Source organism: Lytechinus variegatus, chromosome 18 (assembly GCF_018143015.1).
Source record: "Lytechinus variegatus isolate NC3 chromosome 18, Lvar_3.0, whole genome shotgun sequence".
Classification (NCBI taxonomy): Eukaryota; Metazoa; Echinodermata; class Echinoidea; order Temnopleuroida; family Toxopneustidae; genus Lytechinus; species Lytechinus variegatus.
Window position 1 is genome coordinate 19,523,438 of NC_054757.1, and position 21,134 is coordinate 19,544,571.

The window sequence follows — 21,134 nt, forward strand, 5'->3', positions numbered from 1 at the left end:
AATATTTGACACTGGAAATATTAAAAAATATTGAATTTATTGTAGAAGTTTTATTCTTAATGTATATTATTATCATCAATGTTATTTTTAATTGTGAATTGGAAGATGTCTGACATTGTGTTTTATTGTAACACTTAACGGAAGAAAAATGCTGTTAAATTTGTGAGTTGTCAAGGTATTTATCAATTTTTAAAGATATCAAACTTCTATTTGTTATATGTACTTTATTTTTATATGAATTGAAGTTGTCAATCAAAAAAGTTTTTCCTTTAAGAATATTAAAAACTACTCAATACACCCCGAAGTATTGAATCTCTCATCAAGGGTTTGCTACGCACTGCAGCTGGATTGACAGGTGCTTTTGAAATTCTCTGAGTTTTAGACTAAAGATGGCGTTCTTTCACTCAAATCCTCGTGCCATATTGACAAGGACCGCAAGGACGCACACCACTAATAGGATCCGGCAATTAAAAAGATGTAATGGTTGGAAAAATATTCATATAAAATCAACGGTGCATATCTGAACAATTTTTTCATATGGGCATAGAGAGGGATTACTATTGGATCTGTTCAGTCCCATGGGAGAGCAGTAATTTGTCAATGCTGGGTTTTATGGGAACTTGATTAGTTGCCCAAGAAACTCTGTGAGCACTGTGACTGCAACCAAGTTTGCACATAGTCTTGGTTTGAGCCCCTGTAGTGCGAAAAAATCCTGAAAAACACCTTTTCATATATTTAGCGTTTGAAGGATATTGGATGAACTACCAAATGATAAAGGTGTGGATGATGTGATTATTAAGACTTATTTTTGGCGATTTTTTCAAATCTCATTTTCAACACATGAGTCTATGGGGAAATAGTTAGTGGTGTGTGCCCGCAAGTTGAGATCGGGAGAAAAAAGAAAACGGAATTTACCAAATAGGGCAATACGTGTATACAACACAATCATCTTAACACTGACGAAGAACGATCTTTAAAGTGTGTGTGGGGGGGGGGGGGGGGGGGAGGGGTGGGGCGGCACAACATGTAAAAAAATACAAAAATTCAAGTTCAGGGTTACTGAAAATTGTTAAGGGACACGCCCCAGCCCCCCCCCTCTCAACTTCGACAGCACCTGCTAGAAGCAGCCTTTATCATCCCAATACAGTAATAGTGGTGCAGGGAATATCGGCTGATTTTTAATGAACTAATAATGATAAGTTATTTAACGGGTCGTGTGGTCCAGTGGTTAGAGCATTGGACTCATGATCGCAAGGTTGTGAGTTCGAATCCCAACTCTGCCATTGTCTCCACTTTGATAAAAAGGCCCAAGAGTGATATCTGTCGTCTATTACGTCAGCCACTATGACTGATTAAACTAGACGTATAATGTTTCCAAGGTAATTGGGTATATACCAGCTTGGCGTTTACCAGCAAAAAAGTGCTGTCCTGCCGAGTTCCTACAGGAGTTACCGCAAACAGAAATTATAATCATCCATTCGTACTTATAATGTAAAACAACACTTCTTGTTTCGGAAATTATAATAACCGTCTGGAAAAGAAAATATTAATAATTTATTCCGATTCTGACCCAAATAGATAAAAAGAAGACAATCAGCATTTGGCTTCTCTTGAAAATAGATGATTGGAAATATATTACAAAATGATTAAAATTAATAAAAATGTATGAGATGTGAGTGCATAAGAATATAATAATCCAGCAATGGCAATTAACACATGAACAAGGCCTTACGCTGAAATTTTCACCAGGACAAGAATGTTAGTTTTCAAAAAAGGCAGTTCAGTGCATGGTTTTTCTTTTAATTTTGAGGTTGAATATGAAGTTTTTGGTACACAGTTTTGCGTGCTTTGTTCTGAAGATCATCAGAAGAAAAGGTTTCTGAAATTATAGCGGTGGGGGCGCCCCCTGCCCCAACTGCAGAAGAGTGCCATGTCTGCCGTTATTACATTCTTACCGAGAATGGGTTGCTTTACCCCCTCCTCAATCCATGAAACACCTTACCCCCAACTCAATAAAAATTGTTGACCATTCAAAGTCTGCAAACAATTCCGGTGATTGCTGACCCAAACACAACCAAAAGGTAATTTCATCCTACGAAAATGGCATAACCTTTTAAAGAAACAAATTTTGATCAACGTAAAGTAAAGGGGGTGTTCTTGTTAAACTCATTATCAGTCATGCTTACGAGGACATTACTGAAGGATCGATGGAACATGATCTAAGACGAAAATAATAGGCCTATTCAATCGATTATGCAATGGCTATATGTGCTGCTATGTCAGGAAATAATTTTGTATTTTGCATAATGCATACTTTTGTCTTGAACTACCGGTTAAAAATTACAATTCAACATTTACCAAATCGAAGTGGGATGGAGTAGTTTCAGATGATGTCACATGAATAATAATAGGCATTTAGCTTGAGCTGCCTCTCAGCGCTCATGCATTCAAGGAATTAATCCTGCCGGGTACCCATTCACCTCACCTGGGTCGAGTGCAGCACAGTGTGGATAAATTTCTTGCTGAAGGAAATTACGCCATGGCTGGGATTCGAACCCACGACCCTCTGTTTCAAAGTCAGAAGACTTATCCACTGGGCCACAACGCTCAATTTGAGGATATAGCAGTGGGAAAATTGTGCATTAGAGTCTAATGCACCATATTTTTCCTTATTCAAATGTGAGTGTACAATTGGATTACAATCTTATTGTACATAATGTGCCATAGGGCCAGTCATTTCCACTCTTTACAATTCTTTCCACCTTTACCACTCAATCAGTTCCATTCCACTCTTCTAAATGATATACATATCATTTAATAATCATGGGTTATTGTCACTGGACACTCCTTTATTAACGTCACCCCTATACGTCACTCTTACGTAGTTCACCCACAATTCATAGTGAACGATAAGGTAATGTGCAACAAAAAAATGAAGCTAAAATATACCACTTTTGTACGTTGTATGTTTTTTGACACAGTTTATTTCATATTCACATTATTTTCAGAAGGAAAAGAAAACACATGAAAATACATCAAAATACATCAAACTGAGTCAAGGCAAAAATATTTTCGACGTTAAACGGGTATAAAGCAACCTCTTTTTAAAATGCGTCTGTTTTTTTTTTTTTTAAATGCATTGGTCTCGGTCTCGAGAGTTACAACTTTCGATAATTTTTTAGAGTTTTTTTTCACATTTATTTTTTTGTTCAAGTAATGATGTAAAAAATCAAGAAGTGCTGAGAATTCGATCTTCATATTTTTCTTAATCGTCTAAATAAAACTTATTGGCACATAACATTAAAAAAAAGAAAGATATTATTTCAGCCTTCTTTAAAACGTTCCGAATGCATATTTAACCAGTTAGCCCATTTCACAATATTTGATTGCTCATACACTTGGCATGTTGTGACAGTACTTACTATGTGACCCAGCTATTATTCAGAATGAAAATATATGTATAACATTACGAAGTAACACTGCTGTAAATACCGATGCCTTTGTTAGCTTAAAGAGTGTCATGTTGAGCCGCAGTCAACATGAATATAACTCACTACATGTAAACAGACTGTGTGAAATTGTGAGTAAAAGGAGATACGGGAGAGATTAGATAAGATTGGCATGGACCAAGGGTAAGATAGAGAGATAGAAGAAGAAAGAATGAAGGAATGAATAGAGATGATGAAAGAAAACAAGATATGAACAAAGGGGGAATAGAGAAAGAAAGAGAGAAAGACGGGAGGGGTGGGGGAATAGATGTAGAGATCGTGAAAGAAACATAAAAAGGGATGAATAAATAAAATGAAAAAAGGAACTAAGAGAGAAAGGGTGGAAGAAACAAGAATGGAGGACACAGGCGAGGAAAATGAGGAGAAAACTGATTGAGAAATAAAAATAAATACGTGTTATAACGATGTTAAAACAATACCATTAAAGGTAAGCACACAAAGGTTTACAAGAGAAGGGGTTAAACATAAACCAAATAGTCACCACATCAATTCACGTCAATGCCGCTCACAGTCGGCACGGGTAGAGCTCCCTCTACGGCGTCTCTATGAAATTTACATTTTGCGCCATCAGAATTGTCTCGGTTTGCGTTCCCAATGCGTTCTGACCACAGCTCTTGCCAGATAGAAACTCCGCTACAATCTACATGTACTTCTTACGACTTTATCATCTTTTAAATATATCATCCATTGTAAACATCGTAGCGAAGTCGCAATGCATTCGCTTCTGAAAACTAGAGTTGAGCGGAAAGCAGACCATTGTTTTACTGTAAGATTGAGGAAATAGCGATTAAGTAATACACGATTTGGATTCCATACAAACTGCAAAGAGAAACAGTTCAGTTTTCAAAAATGAAAAGACGAACTAAAGCATCCAAGTTTGAATCTAAATGCAATGACGTGGGTACATCGTTACCATGTCAGATGTCTAGAATTCAAAGGTCACTTTTAACATTCCCTCTCTTTCCCATCCCCATAATACAGAAATAGCTAATTAGAAAAAACACCACAGATCGGGCTGTACAATAAAATACATGACGAAGATCACTCGCAAATGGACTAGAATTAAAGAAGGATTAAAACATAATTTGAATGACCGAAACAACTCTATCAGTCCCAATAGTATCAACTTACCCCCATTTAAACAATATACAGAACACACAATTTGCGAGTAGTGAAAAGTTTGAACGAGGAATTCTGATTGGACACGGACTAGTCTTCTGAACTGGATGCGCATGCCACAATGATCTTGATTGGTCAATTCAAATTTGCGAATGATCACAAACTTGTGTTTCGTAGCCATGGCAAAAGGGAAAGCTGAGGAAGAAAATATGCTGCAATATTACGTCACATGAACGAAATGAACTCCAGACAGTACAAACTTAATACCAACGAACGTAGAGGGCAGCAACACACAATTGCTGCCGGCTCTCTACGTTCTTTGCCTGTAACTTAATTTTGAATATCTGTCGATTATGGGTTCGGTTTCGTCGAAGGGACTGTTTACCTTTCTCAGTGATGACAAAAGTGGAACATTTATCTTTGGGTGGGTTAATTTTGTCTTTCAAATAATATATGTTGAATCGGAATTTTAAAAAATATATAAATATATGTTATCCGAATAAAACACCACATTGTGCAAATTCTTTCAATAATTTTACCGAACAACGCATTTTCAATCCTTACCCAACATGCCCAATTTGGGGGTAAACCTTTCGAACAATGTCCCCCAAAACAATGTTGTTAAAACTCAACCACGAATGCGTACAGAGGACAACATCGAATACTTTACACTGGTGCTTAACTCAGAGTGTTAGTTCAATACAATTGGTGTTATTATAACACATTCTGTTTACAAAAACATCACGCTGCATGTCCAAACTCAGTGGTGTATTTTTACACTTCAGGATGTTGTCCTCTTAGAAACACCGACAGGCACTGTTTGTACACCGTAATCTTTACAGTGTAGAGTGATGACAGTGCTTTGTAAATATCGGAATATATCTGAGGCACATAAAAAACGATTGAAGCATATTGATTACAAAACAGTTCTCAGAGATGAAAATCCAGATTCTAAAAACATATAAAGGGGTCTATATCCAAACATTATTCTAACATGAATCTTGATCATGATTATAAATTTGGACGTGAAGAAAAGTCGACAGAATAGAATAGTTAGTACGAGTCATAAGCTATAAACTAATATTTATATCATAGAGATATTACACTAAAGACATTCACATCTTGGTCAAAGTTCATTATTTCACTAACACACATTGCTGTAAAATGTTAAACATTATTAGTCATTATTTGCGTTCATTAAAGTCCTAATTCTGTTCTAGAAATGTAATACTGTGATCATGAAAAGAGTGCAATTTCGTCAAACACAGGACTGAGAAACAACGCAAAAATAGTCGTCTTTTGTACAAAATTTAAAATTTACAAAAATCAATAAATTCATTTCATAAAGCACAAGAATAATGATCATACATTGGCAAATTTAGTAGAAATCAATTATGAATATAACAAAACAATGTACTCAACAGTGATTGTATATAGGCCTACACTTAAACTCAGTAGAAACAATCCTTCATGAAATGTATTTAAATAGCACAAAACCCACAGTCAGGAAAAAAACCCGACCAAAATAAGACAGCCCTTTAGATAGTGATGTAAGACCAATCTTATATTGAAAAAAAAGCCTATTAGAAAATACGAATGGTAAAAATCAAAGTCTTGCCACATTTGTCAAATATTGTTCACCCTTTTCCTGTGAAAAGACGTTCACATTATGTGAACCAGAATATGCGGATAGAAAAGATAGTAGCACATCGACTATGAAATACTGACACCATATGTTGCGCATGGGACTGTAGTATACTACTAACGCGTTCAATGTCATACATGTGTCAACATGTAATCACTAAAGTGCATCGTGAAGTATCTTATAAATACTTGGAAAAGTAAAGGTAGTTGATTATCATACGTGCTTCATCACTTATAATAGACGAAACAGTGAAGTTAGGCAAAGGAGTTTTGATTAAGGTTTCCTCATTCAAGCACTCAATAAATATATCTTTTCACTAATACACAACACCATCATGTTTTTCTACGATCTATGATAAGGTCCTCCTCATAAATATATTCAGACGTGACAATCATATACAATTTTTTTAACCTATGATACTATTTGTAAAATCGTCTTTTTTCATATCGACAAAATATCGATCAATAAAGACAAACTCATTTAAAATGAGATATAGTTGAACGTAAAATGTTTAATCCATGCTAAGTGACTTTTGTATCCAAAACCTTAATCTGAGATTATTTAGGAAAGCTTTTTCAATATGAAAAAAAGAACTACTCCCCGTTCCAACAATGAAAGGGATCATTCCCCCAAAAGAGCAGATGTTCAATAATCGAACGATTTCTAAAACCGATTGGGCACCAGAATATTGATTAATAAAATGAATAAGGGTAATGAAATAATGTCCATCACGTAAAGCCTAAAAATTTTTATTCCATGTCTCTGTGTGCTTAAGATGAACTGAAATTATTCATCTAGTTCGTGAAGTTCCAAATAATTTTACGAAAAACTCGAGTATTGAATAAAAATGTGACGCGAACAATATTTCCCAAACATTTTATAATAAATAATGAGTTATTTTTTGTTCAAATGTATGTCCAGGGGGTGTTTATCTGCATAACACTTCACCAGATACCATTAGCATTATTTCAAAGTCACATTGGATTTCCATGTTCAAATTCTGTAAAATAATCTGGTTTGATTGCAACTAATGTAGATTAATGTCATGCCAAAGATTATTTTGTTACTGTTAAGGGTGATTTCGAAATGAACCTTGCGGATCTTGTAGTCTGGGGATATAACTACTGGTCCTTCAAACGCTTCTACCTTGACGCCAGCTTCATTGATATGTCAATCAGAACATTTTGCCATATCGGAACACCACATTGAAGATACCATCATTGATGGAGAATGAGGTGCAGAATGATACTGCTACATTCACACCGACGGAAACCGATCCCAACCCTGGGGTTGTTCTCCATAGGCAACACCCCAGGTGTTTAGGAAGTGGGGAAAAATAGAAAATTGTAACCAAACTGACGTTTATTTTGTAGTTATATCCCCCTTTTTATTGGCATTTCAAATTTCTCGCGACCAATTCAACGTCCATTCTGTAGTGATTTCTTTTTATTTCATTATTATTTCTTTTTTGGCTTTACAAATTTACATCAGCAGCCCCAGTAAAAGTCGTCCCCAGGGCCCTGCTGTGGCATGTTAAAGATGGAAGTGCATTGTTTTTGTCCATCCGGGTTACCGTGGTTCGACTTTCAATAGGGCTAGGCATTATTTTGGCAAGACATTAAAGGGGAAACTCGCCCTGAAGGAAAGGTCGTGATAAAAATAGCATTAAAAGTAATAAAAAAATATTGGTGACTTTCTGTCAGAGTGGACTTCCCATTTAATGTAAATTCACCACTCCTCATGCATTTCAATGGTTAGATAAACACCGGTATGATGTTTTTTCTTCTTCATCATGTAAGCATTTAAATCGGCAACGCAGAAGTGATGGCGGAACTAATGTTTGATCACCATATATATGAAGTGAGGTAAATGATGCCTTTATTCTGCATTGATTTTGAGCAGAACATACCCAAAACCTGGATTTTTAAAGTCTGGCACAGTGGGATCAGTACGTCGCAGTCACACCAACCAAGCCCACTCCAGATAGATCAAATCTATTCCGTTACTTCGAACGACATTCCGTCGGTCGGTTAAGAGTCAGTTTTCCTGGTCTGACTGTATCATTACAGTGGGCTGGTTGTTATATAATCATAGACAAGCCAACGCATCCCGTAAACTGGACATGATTTGTCATTATCGAAGACACTCGCCATACGACATTTCCAATGAAACCTGCACGTAAGTTCATAAAATATTATTCAGAAATCACTGATTTCCAATTGTACGTTTCAGCATATTTTTCTTTAAATAACAACATACTGATCATGCTGATATAGAACGTGGTCTTAATGATCGCCAAAAATAGATCGTAAACAATAGCTCTGCAGCAGGGAAAAAATACTCACTAAAACTTGCACTTAAAATATACTTGGCAGTGAAACAAAAATAAGTCAAAACACTTGAAGGCCACCAATTTCATAAGATTAAAATCACAAAATGTATGAAAGAAATGCAGACATTGTAATGAATTAAATACGAATACATTCTCAGATTATGATGACGAGTTCATGTTGACGAAATATATACAATCGTTATTTGCATTTACGATCGCGTCATCGGATTAATTCAGACGACACATATGTGATAATATCGATATTGACAGTTCTCATCGTCCATACAATTAAAGATTCCGATATCCTCCACTCTTCCGATACCGATATCTTACATGCTTTGATGTGGCGATCGGTGATGAGATGTTACTCCACCATATACGACACCTGTAAACCTTTAAATAAGTGAGTGGCTCAATTTACAGTGGATAAAATATGATATAGGTTACGGTGTTCGACATGCCACTTTTCACTGGAGCGACCTCTATGGCTTCTCCAATTCCACGTAGAGGGCGCCTCGACAGTGTCTCAAAAGTGTTAATCCACCATGGCCTTTGCAGTAGCACTTGGTCCTGTCCTCACCATCGCGTCAACAACCTATGAAGGCTGTAAAGGGCGATACATAACAGCTTCGACCAGAGTTTGTCGTTCCCTGCGGATTTTTAGCACACGTTTGATCCATTATGTTCGTCTTTCAGCCTCTTGCAACAAGTGTTGTGTTTACCATTTCGAGAGAAGTCCTCTCCTTCAAACGTCACAAGTCCGTTTTGTCTTCACAGTTTTGCTCTTGTATGCAAGAGTCTCCTTGCCGACCCCACTGACATACACGTCAAAAATGTATTTAGTGCCTGGCTTCAGGCCTGTAACCACTTCTGTCAAAGCGTCTCTTTCTGCTTCTGCACCATTGACCGAGCGACATAACACTTTCTCGCTCTTTTTCCGATTCTTCGGTCCATGACAACGGCTATCTTGCCTGATGAGGCTTCTGCTTTTCGGATCTTCCTCCCGCATATACAAACAATATTGTGAAACCTCTTTTGTGCTTAACCACGCCAGCGTCACTGACGTACACTGTCTTAAGTTTTTGAAAACTCTTATCGTGCTGTCTTTTGGGAGCTGCGGAAAAGGGTACTTTGATGGATTTGTTGTCGCAAATATTTTATAATCTGTCGGTGTCCGCCTCCTGGTCTTGACTTTTATCAGAAGTTCATCTTCCACATTACGTATGCTGAAATGTTTGAGGGATTTCACTGGAGCATCTCGAATCTTCACCCCTTCTCTCCAGATCTCTACCGCAATTTTTTGGGAACATGACTGAATAGTGACATTGACATCCTGGTCACGCGACTTGCCGCTTACTGGGAATCTGAACTGCTTGATTGAACTCGAGCGTTCTGCCCTGATCGTTCTCAGCCCACCATCTTTTAATCTTATGATCCTACGATCGGGAGGTTCGGCGCGGGTATAGATCGACGTTCCAATGTAGGCTACGCTTCGATTAGTAACTTGATCCACGGCAAAGAGGTCAAAGAAGTATCTCGTAGCTGGATCTAAGTTGGTAATCGTATGCAGGGTCTTTGAGCCGACACATTCAATCACCATATCAGGAGCTTCCTCAGATCTGCTAAGAATAGCCTGTTCTTCTTGAATCCGCTTCCTAGCCCGACGCATTTCTCTTTCCGAATCGAAGCCAAACCTCGTTTGCGATGACGGGAACGGATTGGAACCGCCACCCGGAACACTGGCCTGGACACCACACCATGTGTGGTAGTTTCGTCTGGTGTTGATCGCCAGGCAGTATCGAACCGGTTGATGGTAAACCACATCGGAAGGACTCGGCTTCCACGCCAACGACACCCGGTTTTTATTGAATGACGTCACATCGACTTGCGGATCACTCGGGAGCTCTGGAAAGAAATGATCCGAATCGGGTGTCGACGTCGCATAAATCTGAAAGGACGTCCCTCGTTCAACACTCCGCACCTCTAAGACATAGGTGCACGCTGGAGATGTGTTGGTCATATATTTTCCCGCGTCGTAGCCCGAATAGCTCTTAAGGATCGTCCCAGGGACAGTTGTAGGCTGCCGTCGAGGGCGCTGTTCGCTTAACTGGTCAGCAGCACCTGGAAAACCGGATAAAAAGTAATAATTTGTTGACCATTGTGGGTAAATGTGTGTTTCCAACAATTAAAATGATAAGGAACATTTGTCATATCTAGGCGCAAAGGTGGTCTAGGCAGTGTCAGCTGTCTGGGCACTACAAAATTTGACGAACTCTTTTTAACTATAAACTTGCTTAATTCAAAGACGATTTGCAAGCTAGTGTGATTTTGGCCCTGATCGATGATTCTCAAGGTTGGGTATTTGCACATGTCTATTGGACATGGCTGGGCTTTCATAAAACAGTAGCCAGGAAATTGGATGGCAACCCCGAGATGTACAATAAGAGTAACTTTAAGGAAAAGGGGAAAAAGGAGAAGGAAATAATTTGTCCTCGGATGTAGCATAATGCGAAGGGATGTGTGTGGATGGTGTAAACATGGTAAAGGCATGCGGATCCTTTGCAAACGTTATACATACTTGCATAATTATAAGGGCGCACTTAAAAGGTCCCCTATTTGCTGTGATGGGTCCTCGGTTGTATGTTAACGATATCTTAGTTATACTCGATGTATGAGACTCCTATTCAGACGAAAATCGTCCGGCAGAGGCATAATTGAAATAAGTACACATGATATCAATTTCCGCAATAAATGTACATGTGTGTGTGGGTATGTAGGTGTGTATGGGAAGAAATATTGGGAGCGTGTGTTCGTGTGTGTTTATAAAGAGGAGAAAATTTACTTACTGGAACCACTGCCGTCCTCTGGGAGCTCTAGCATTGATAAATTCCATTCTATCCTGGCCGAACAAGGAGTCACCACTATTCGTACCGGAGTATTGTCTTCTTCAACCGTGAAGAAAAATCTGGACATACAAAATAAATAAATGAAAATTCAATCATATGAGCAATTAATATATTTCTTTATGTTTACACATGAAGGTGAAAAAAGGAGTGATACAAACTGAGACGGAAACTTCCTTTGCTAAAATGACAGCGGTTCAAAATGTGTCAGGGATTCCGTGTTTGACAATGGCATACGACCGCACTTTAAGTCGATGGATTTCAGCTAATTACAATTGTAGGTAACTGTCACCCCCTGAAACTTTTGAAATACATTCAGGAGAATACTAGCTTGGTAAAGTCTCATGAGGGGATAGCTGTGTCTCGAGTGAGTCTAACCCAGGAAATGAACGGCAAACAGACATGGTTAAAATCGGAACAGAAACACTGTTTCTTTAAAACGAAATGGAAATCAAATTTACTACCGGGTATGGAATGTTAAGGAAGAACATGAAGAACATTGCCTAAAATGTCAAGAAAGGTCGTTTCATCCAGTCATGTACAGACATGATAATAGATGATTGGTGATGTTGGTATATGACTGTTTAATCGTGAAAACTGTCTCCCCCTAACATGTCTAGAGGTACCTCACATTGTACCAATAGGGATCATCATTTCGTGCTAAATCATTTTGGATCTTTGCCAGAGTGAAGACGGTTGTCATAACCAGAAAAATATGAAATGCAAAATTGGGACAGTATGATATAAAAGAAAGTTTTTACAATGTCAACTGGAAGTTTTAAAGGAAAGATGGGGAAGATGGGTTTATCGAAGGAAAAGAACAAAAAAAAAGTGAAAGGGCATGTAATGTTCATTGCTGTATTTCGGCACGTAGGAGAAGTTGAATTTGAGATTTCGATGTAAAATATAGAGGAAGATGATTTCAATGGGAAAATGGAAAGTAAAAGATTTTCAAGAGAGAGAGAGAGCGAAGGTGGAGAAAGCATTGGAATCATGCAAGGTAAGGTCAGAAATGATTCAGAGTGTCAAGTTTATTTGTAAAGCTCGAGAGGTTTATATAGGACTAATTGAGGGTGTGCGTGAGTGTAATATCGATGAGGGTGTGTGTGTGTGTGTGTCTATGATATACGGATGGGGGTGTCATTCTTTGCGATGTGGATGATAGTGAGTGTGGGTGTGTCATCAACATAGATGAGGGTGTATGTGTATAATATGGAGGGTTGTGGCGCGTGTGTGCATGAGGGTGTGCGTATGTGTGTATTATGGATGAGGGTGTGCGCGTGCGCTCATCTTCATCGTAAATCTGACCGCAATGAGCTGACCTTAAAGGCTTAGAGTTCATCAGCAGTGTAAGCATTACAACAACGACTGTTTAATGGGATGGCAATTTTTTGAAGGATTGATATTGTTATAAGCCCCAAGAAAAATAAACGGAACCCCCTGGTACAGCTCAAGAGACACACGCGAGAAGGTTGGCTAGAGTTTGTTATGTCTTCTCAGATTATAATGTTGGTCTCTTTTTACAAGGGCCAAGACGAATCTGGAGATAGATGGAAATACGAGAAGGTCTCTTTTTAGAGGGAGTAGCGGTAAGGACGGAACTTGTTCGGCGGCAGTGTAGAACAAAGCAAGTGTGATTGGTCCAAATTAATCATGGTTTCTAATTTTGCGATTATGGATCACTTTTCATAATTCATTGAGGGCAATCTCAGGCCCAAAGTGCAATCTAATTTAAAAATCAAAATGGAAAGCCAGCTACACAATCTTCCAGAATGCACATACGAAACAACGAATGTTCCCGAGATTATTTATGCCCGTTTCCCATTCTTAAAACGTTAAAGAGACAATCGGGTAATCAACTTTTCATATTTCATTTGCCACCAATGATATGCACTGATGAATTGAATATTCAATGATAAAGATCATGTTTCACATATTGGTAACCATAAACTGAACTACAAATTTACATAGGCCTACTCATTTACCCGGGTTCAGAATATAAGGAAATAAATTTACTTCAAAGGACGTAAGAATGAGAAGAAAATAGGCCATGTTCAAAATGGCGTACAATGATGGCTACCATTAGTGGCTCTCCATACGGGTTCGCTATAGAGTCAAATCAAACTCGACCTGAGATTAATTTTATATTACGTGCATTATACTTAGGAGATATGAAATTTGAACCAGCCCCACATTACAACATTTCTGTCATGATCTTGTCCCATAAGTATCATCTGGTCATTGACGTCACTAAGATGCTTTGGATCCTACCACAAGTCGTTAATTGATTATATAGGCGTCCGCCAAATACACTCACTAATATCCTACTATACTGACATACTAAAGTCAACCGAAATATCTAGTTCATAAAAGTTTTAAAAACCACATTATTATTGTCAAGATCATGCCCCCTTTGTGGGATACAACATATTGAATGACTTACTTTTTGGTGGTTCCCTGTGCTGCATAGGCTGTCATCTCCCTGCCGTCGGGCAAGAGGCCGTTCTCGTAGAAGAGCTCCGGGTGCCGCCCAGAATCACCAGGGGTGTTGCCCGGTAGCCGTTGCGATGGGGAAAGTTTGGCCCGAGACACCAGGAGGAGGAGAGGGAGGAAGAAGGTCAATGGTGGCTTGAATAATGAGTTCATGACGGCTGCAAACGCAACGGAGATAAGTCCTGGTACCAGACTGGAATAGAATAAAAAAAAAAAATGTTGATTTTCTTAAAGAACATGAAGAATATTGGGGACACAGCAAAATCAATTTGTCGTGAAGTTTAAGGGAGAACAATACGAAGAACGTGGTGGCCCTGGCAGGTTTCGGGTCCGTAGGAAAAAGTGAAGTGATTGATCCCAAAGCTAATTCTTAAATTGAATATGTTACCATTGTATGTAACTCAGCAAATCAACTACATGATCAATCGTTAGGTTTTGTGTAACGGGGACGTGATCGAACAAAATGATTGGAGGGACATGCCATTGTGGAGACACAAGGGTTTGCGTCTGCATATGATCTGCTCAGAATGATCAGGCAACGCAATTGGACCACCATTTGGTCCCCCATGTCACCAGAACTGTGCCTTGTACTGAACACGATCTCTAACTGACAATACCATACAGGATTCTATGTGTTTTTAGTGCAAAGGGACTGTATAGGGAATATTTCTAAACGAAATATTGCAGCTTCAATATAATTCATCAATTGAACAGCAATTTGTATTTACATTGACCACAATTTTCTTAAATAACATGAAGTTCATTAGAGTATAAGGAATGAATTAAAAACAATAAAAACGATCAACACGCAATATATGCCTCTTTCACCCTCCCTGGGTAGCATTCCCACAACGGTCTCCAAAATTAAAGGCATATGCTAACGTTGTAGAAATTTGATTTAAAAAATATCAAAGAAAAGATGAAATATGTACATGAATGCCTTCCTGTCAACCTAAAAACTCCAAAACAACAAAAATATTGAAAGAAATCCTTTGATATACGTTATAATGGATGGTTTTGTGTAATTTCTATCGTGCCGATTATAGTAGAACACATAAGTGTATGGATGAAATTGAGATGGTATTTCCGGTCACTTTATATTTCACTTTTTTTGTAGCACTTAATAATGATTTTCGGACGCGATTTTTTCTGGGCTTCATTTTTGTAACATATCACAGGTGCAGGTGACAAGTGGGACCTCGCAGCTCAGATTTTTAAAAAGTCAAATCAATGTTAGCAAATACCTTTAATGATGTAAAACTGCTATATGGATACATTCAAATGCTTTTACAGAGATGAAACATTTCTAATATTACATGACAAAGAACATAATTCATTTCAATAAATATTAGCACAAGGGAGTGCATTATGAGTCTTTCTTCAATGATAAAGGAGCACAGAGATAGTTGGAGGGCATTAGAAGATGGGACGAAAATCATAGTCATGCTTTGGGGATTGGACGAGTAAATAAACGGGCTACATGTATAAGCTCTTCGGATTACAAATCACATCTATTCACGCTTCTCACATAAAGGTTGAATAACACCCATCCCCCTGTTGGTTGAAATCGAATCCATCAGAATATTGAATGAGAGTAGGATGGGAACTGATTTAACCATCCACAGAAACATGGGGGTGTTTCACAAAACGTTAAGTATGACTTCGAGTCCTACTCCCGTGTTAAACGCTCACATGATATCGAACGCGGAATTTATACGCAGTAGCGCGCGTCCTCATAGCACGATTTGACTAATGCTGTAATGCGTTTTATACTGCACATAACTGGGAATTTAAGAGCGACTTAAGTCACACTTAAAAATCTTTGTGAAGCACCCCAGGGTCTATATTACATTATTGATGATGTGGTACAATGTGGTTTTAGAGAAGTACGACGATCTATCAGCAAGTCGTGTTTAGACGTGACAAAACCGAACGCGCTCATCTCGAGAAGTGATAATTAATTCATCTTGAGTGTAAAAATGCACCGAAAGTGCTTTCTCAAGATACCTTGACTCATCGAGTGTCGATACAACGGGGAAGACGGAGAGTGGAAGAGGGAGAGAGAAATGGAATTGGGTGCGTGTGTGTGTGTGCATTTGTGTGTCAGACAGAAAGATACAGAGAATGAAGGAGAGATGAAGAGAAGATAGGTAAAGGAGAGTAGAGACGTAGATAACTGAGAGGAAGAAGGTTATTGCGTGAGTATGGATGAATATGTGCGTGTGTATAGATTTATAATGACTTTCATGTGTTTTATTTGTGTGTTACCAAATAATTAAAAAGAGACTGCCTGTGCGATCGGATGTAAAAAGGGCGCACGCGCGTGTGTGCGTGGGAGAGAGGGGAAATTGAGGAAAAGATGCGAGTAACCTTGTGATTGAGAGTGATGGTTTGCTTTGGTGCGCGAACATGTGTGTGTGCGTATAAAAGAGAGGTTGTAGGACTGTTGCATTTCAATTATTAAAAAAAAAATCACTTGATTTGAATTAAAGGAAGAAGAAGGCGAGGTTTTGGAAAGCCCACGAGTAGCAAACAATTAATATTCAACAAAGTGTCGGTCAACGTGAACATAAAAGGTAAGAGACGGTGATCGCGTCCTAATAGCATTTCGTAAACGATAAGGACTATCGAGAATACATGAAGATATAGGTCAGTGACCGGAGAAACCCTCCTTTCTTTTTTTTGGTAGAATTCGCAAGGTAGGAATAAAATGTATGTCAAGGAGGGGAGTGGTAAAAAATGGGAATACATAATACTAAAGTAGATACTCGCGTGACTTATTCGCTTATCTTGCATCCGAGTCCACTTAGGTTGTTTTAACGACACTTTTCCATTATTCATTAATCTTGTGAGAGTTTTGAAATGATGCATACCTTTTTCCCATCCTCCATCCACTACTTGAAAATCACAGATCTCGACGAATTATCGAAAAGAATCCGAATTCATTATAGCCTCATAATTTTCAACAGGTACATAGTTGTCAACAAGCGTCAGCGTGTTTCGAAATATCACCACGTGACCCTGTATTTCGAATAAAGATAATATAACTATATCAAGGGGGACCATGCACATCAACTTGGCACGCCCAACTGTGCGATACATTTTCCGCGCAAGGGGAGGCTTAGACGGTTTTGATATAACGCGTCCATCTGACTCTAAGGGAATTAAGAAGTCGAAACTAAAATCAGCGAATCATATCCGAGTTTTTGAGTGATAAAGACATCATTATAAGATCCATGAACCACTTCTAGACGATGCTTCATGTTATGGAAGTGCATTTAAGTCTACCATGAACTGTTTTGAAGGAGAAAGTGCAGCCTAGGTAATTCAGTATGACGTGGTAGTACAGTAGTCAGAAGCAATAGCAGCATCAACAGAAGTAGAAGAAGCAACGTCAGCAGCAGTAAGAGCAGCAATAATAATTATATTAGTAAGAAAAAATAACATTCAATGTAGTATTCCGGGAAGTAGAAGTAGCAGCAGCAATAGTAGTAGTAGTAGAAGAAGTAGCAGTAGTAGTAGTAGTAGTAGTAGTAGTAGTAGTAGTAGTAGTAGTAGTAGTAGTAGTAGTAGTAGTATAGCAGTAGTAGTAGTAGTAGTAGTAGTAGTAGCAGTAGTAGTAGTAGTAGTAGTATAGTAGTAGTAGTAGTAGTAGTAGTAGTAGTAGTAGTAGTAGTAGTAGTATAGTAGTAGTCAAAGTAGTGGTCTGGTGGAGGTGGTGCCAGTAGTAGAAGTAAAAGAAGAGAAAAAGTAGATGTAGTATAGTACCAGCAATACTTGCAATATCATCAGCAGAATACCGGTTTGTAAGACAAACACATAAACATGATAAATGTGAGTATAAGTTTTCGTATCATTAAACGGATTGGTTTTAGTATAATGATTAGAATTACCATTAGCATCAATTTAAGAATTAATTTCTGTGTTAGTTTTGGCAATAGTGTAAGAATAACATTGACATAATTATAGCTATATTTTTAAAGCTAAGTAAAGCTATGCATATATATTTATATATATATATATATAGACGTAAATGACTCAAGCATTGATTCAAGACGTAGCTTCCAAGTATCTTTTATTGGGCTAGCTTTATATATATATATATATATATATATATATATATATATATATATACATGTCGATAGTGGCCATGGTAATATTGGTGTATAGAAAATCAGAAGCAGATATCATACTATCTGACTGTCACCATCATAGACATCTCTTAAAATGCTCACAGTTTGACCGAGGAAGAACCTTTCCTAAATTAAATTACAGTCACATGACCTTGCTTATACCACTTAACAGTCAATTCTACAATTTTTATGTTTCATTATTTCGTCACACCAAAGTGTGATGTCCCACCGAATTACACCCAAAATAGAACAACAGCATAGAGTAAAAACAATGACCTGCTTCCAGCTAGAGTTCACCTTTAAAAGTGACAAATATGATGATTATGGTGACCGTGATACTTATGATAAACAGATATGATGAAAACTATTCTACCTCTTCATTTCTTTGTGCAAAAATAGTTTAGAATGTTATACAGGTTGATAACAAAAATAATGTACAGAGTATTGTATTTGTGAGTACACAATATTTGGTACGATAAATACATGTTCATCTTGTTAATCTACTTCATTTAAGTCACTACAGTGCGTATCAAAAAACAGTTTACACTTAGAAAAAAATCATGTAAATTTATACATTCGTAATATCCTGAAGATTTTTCCACATTTTGACATTGGTACAGATCCATTTAAGCAAACGACGATATAACTGTCGAAAAATATATCCGCTTGAGTGAGCACCACTTACTTTTGATCAGTTTGTGAAAAATGATTTGCGCAGAATTTTGAAATACTTATGCGAAAAAAAGTAGACCTAAATCATGAAGAACATGTGGAATTTAGCTACTAAAATTGACTAGAAGATATATTTTACCTTTTTAAAATTGTTTCCTTGCCCATAACACTTCGAAGAGTGCCATTGCGCTCCACTCCACTCCCCACACACCAAGTGTTAACATTTTAATTTGGGTGGCAAAATTATGACAAAATGCTTGAATGTATCCGTTTTATTTCAATTGACTAAAAGTGCAAGGGAAATGAATGAGAAATGTTTCGCAAGTTAAGTTTGATTTCGCCTTTTCACATTGACACAGCGTAAAAACGAGCATGTCTGCGCAAACAGATTTCTGCGAGCTTTACAAAAATGGACAGTGCTTACTCAAGTGTAACATTCTGTTAGACCTTTTACTTTCATTGGATTGATGAGACCCAAACCAAAGAATATATGTGAAAAATCACCCACATGTTGTATATTTTCTAATCCCCAGGGTTTTTTCAAAGTGTAATTTTTTTGATACGCACTGTATATGTCAATTTTAACGGCCGGGTCCTGGGATTACATTCACAATGATACATTATAATGATGATTATAACAAATAAAGTCACAGAAAATAATTGAATATAATTACAATAACAATGATAATGCCAATTATTGATAATAATGAGAACGTTTATCACGAAAACTCAATAGTACCATTACCACAGGCAAGTGCGAGGCCTTCATTGCTTGTCCATCAATATTAGATGTCCGATTAGAAGATCTTAATAGCATTATCATCTTTGTCATCCATTCTAATTTTGCAAAATGATTATGTCGATGTGAATTGATAACAACTTTGTAAATAGTTATGCGATACGTCCGATAGATCGACAAATTCATTTTTAGGTCAGGTATAGAGGAACTTCCCCTTCATTAGGGTTGGCCTCTTACATCTCGGAGAGGTAACTTAGCGCAGTGCACTCTGGGACGCCATTAAAACACTAATGTACCTTTTCATCCTCATTTCCTCCTCGTTTCTCGGGCATGACTAATAAGATAACTGAGGATTTTACGAGAAGGAAAATGGATTTGAAGAAAGAAAATGTTTGATAGGCTCATCGGAAGGAAAACTTTTGGCTCAATTATAATGAACTATTATTAGAGAAGGGAGCAAATCGAAACGCACTTCTTTGATTTTTGTCAAATGAAGGAGGAGTATAGGTACTCGTAACTTCTTTCGGCACCTTGGTCATGTTGATAGAGAAGCGAGACACACTTTTTGAAATTCTCAGTGAATTTTATTATTTTCAAAATAATAATGTACGATAAAGATTTTACAGAAAAAAAAATATTGAGACATACATCATGAACCCAAAATTCCCCCCTTTCGAGATCATACTCACATAATCATTGTTGAGCTTAAGTGCGTGTTGTTAATCCTTGATATATTCCTTATTGAAAGTGAACGAATCAGGTTTTTATTACATAAGACTGTCCGGAACTAGATCCATAGAAATTACCCGAACGTAGGAATGTATTATTTGCAATGTCCAAATAAGTTAAATTCAATTGGTTTCTGGAAGGTGGAGATACAATGTATACACTCTTAAGCTGAAAGGCTGAAGCACGAAGCGCGAAGGTAAGTCGGTGCTATGAGTTCAATTTGCCTTTGACGGTGAACTTCCCTCATCCTCTCTCCCTACTCCCATCTTTCGCTTCCTCTCTCTTTGTGTCTCTCTTGCACGCTCAACTATGAATATTTTATAATCAGCAGGCGTCGATGATGATGATCGCCCGCACCTAGTCTCTCCACACTCACGAGCTTTGTGGTAGAAAATGGAACATCTCCAAGGAATAAAATACCAGGCAAGAGGCGAAAGATGAGAGAGTTCTTGCAGCTCGATCCACCCAACCTGTAAGGTAGCTTCTTCTGATATAGTAGTTCTCTTGGGGGTCACATAGATTGTATACACGACCCAGTGGAATAGAATCGAGGGTTTGGGTTTTATTTGCCGCCGGAATGGAAGAGGGGATATGGGGGTGCACGTCTGCCCCTTCCTTACACCAACACTTGAAAAAAAACCGACTCGCAATGTTGGCTTACGTAAACAAATGAAGTCTCCTTTCAGATTTATTCCTATTTTGATAACCATGCCCTTCCACAAGAACATGCCTAATATATATCACTTGACCGAAGAATACCCCCAATTTTAGTGCAATATCTAAGTACACCCACAGAGAACACAAATTATTGTAGTTACGTGTCATCATCTTTATGCAATGTGTACTAAAGAAACAAACAG

General features: G+C 37.8%; 1 protein-coding gene across 1 annotated transcript; it reads right to left on the bottom strand.

The window, feature by feature from the left end:
• Positions 1 to 7,842: 7,842 nt before the first annotated feature.
• LOC121431650 (protein NDNF-like) lies at positions 7,843 to 20,642 on the bottom strand. The gene is made up of 4 exons (XM_041629254.1): positions 20,235 to 20,642; positions 13,952 to 14,194; positions 11,452 to 11,570; positions 7,843 to 10,726 (listed from the first exon to the last, which is right to left on the bottom strand). The coding sequence occupies exons 1-4, from the start codon at positions 20,240 to 20,242 to the stop codon at positions 9,351 to 9,353; spliced, it is 1,746 nt and encodes a 581-aa protein (XP_041485188.1). The 5' UTR covers positions 20,243 to 20,642; the 3' UTR covers positions 7,843 to 9,350.
• Between the last annotated feature and the right edge of the window lie 492 nt (positions 20,643 to 21,134).

What these genes read in the sequence shown, in the direction of transcription:
- LOC121431650 (XM_041629254.1), bottom strand. An exon ending in GCACAGGGAACCACCAAAAA is followed by an intron (nt 11,571 to 13,951) that starts GTAAGTCATTCA and finishes TTGTATGTCCAG; the next exon opens with ATTTTTCTTCACGGTTGAAG. An exon ending in AGAGGACGGCAGTGGTTCCA is followed by an intron (nt 10,727 to 11,451) that starts GTAAGTAAATTT and finishes CCGGTTTTCCAG; the next exon opens with GTGCTGCTGACCAGTTAAGC.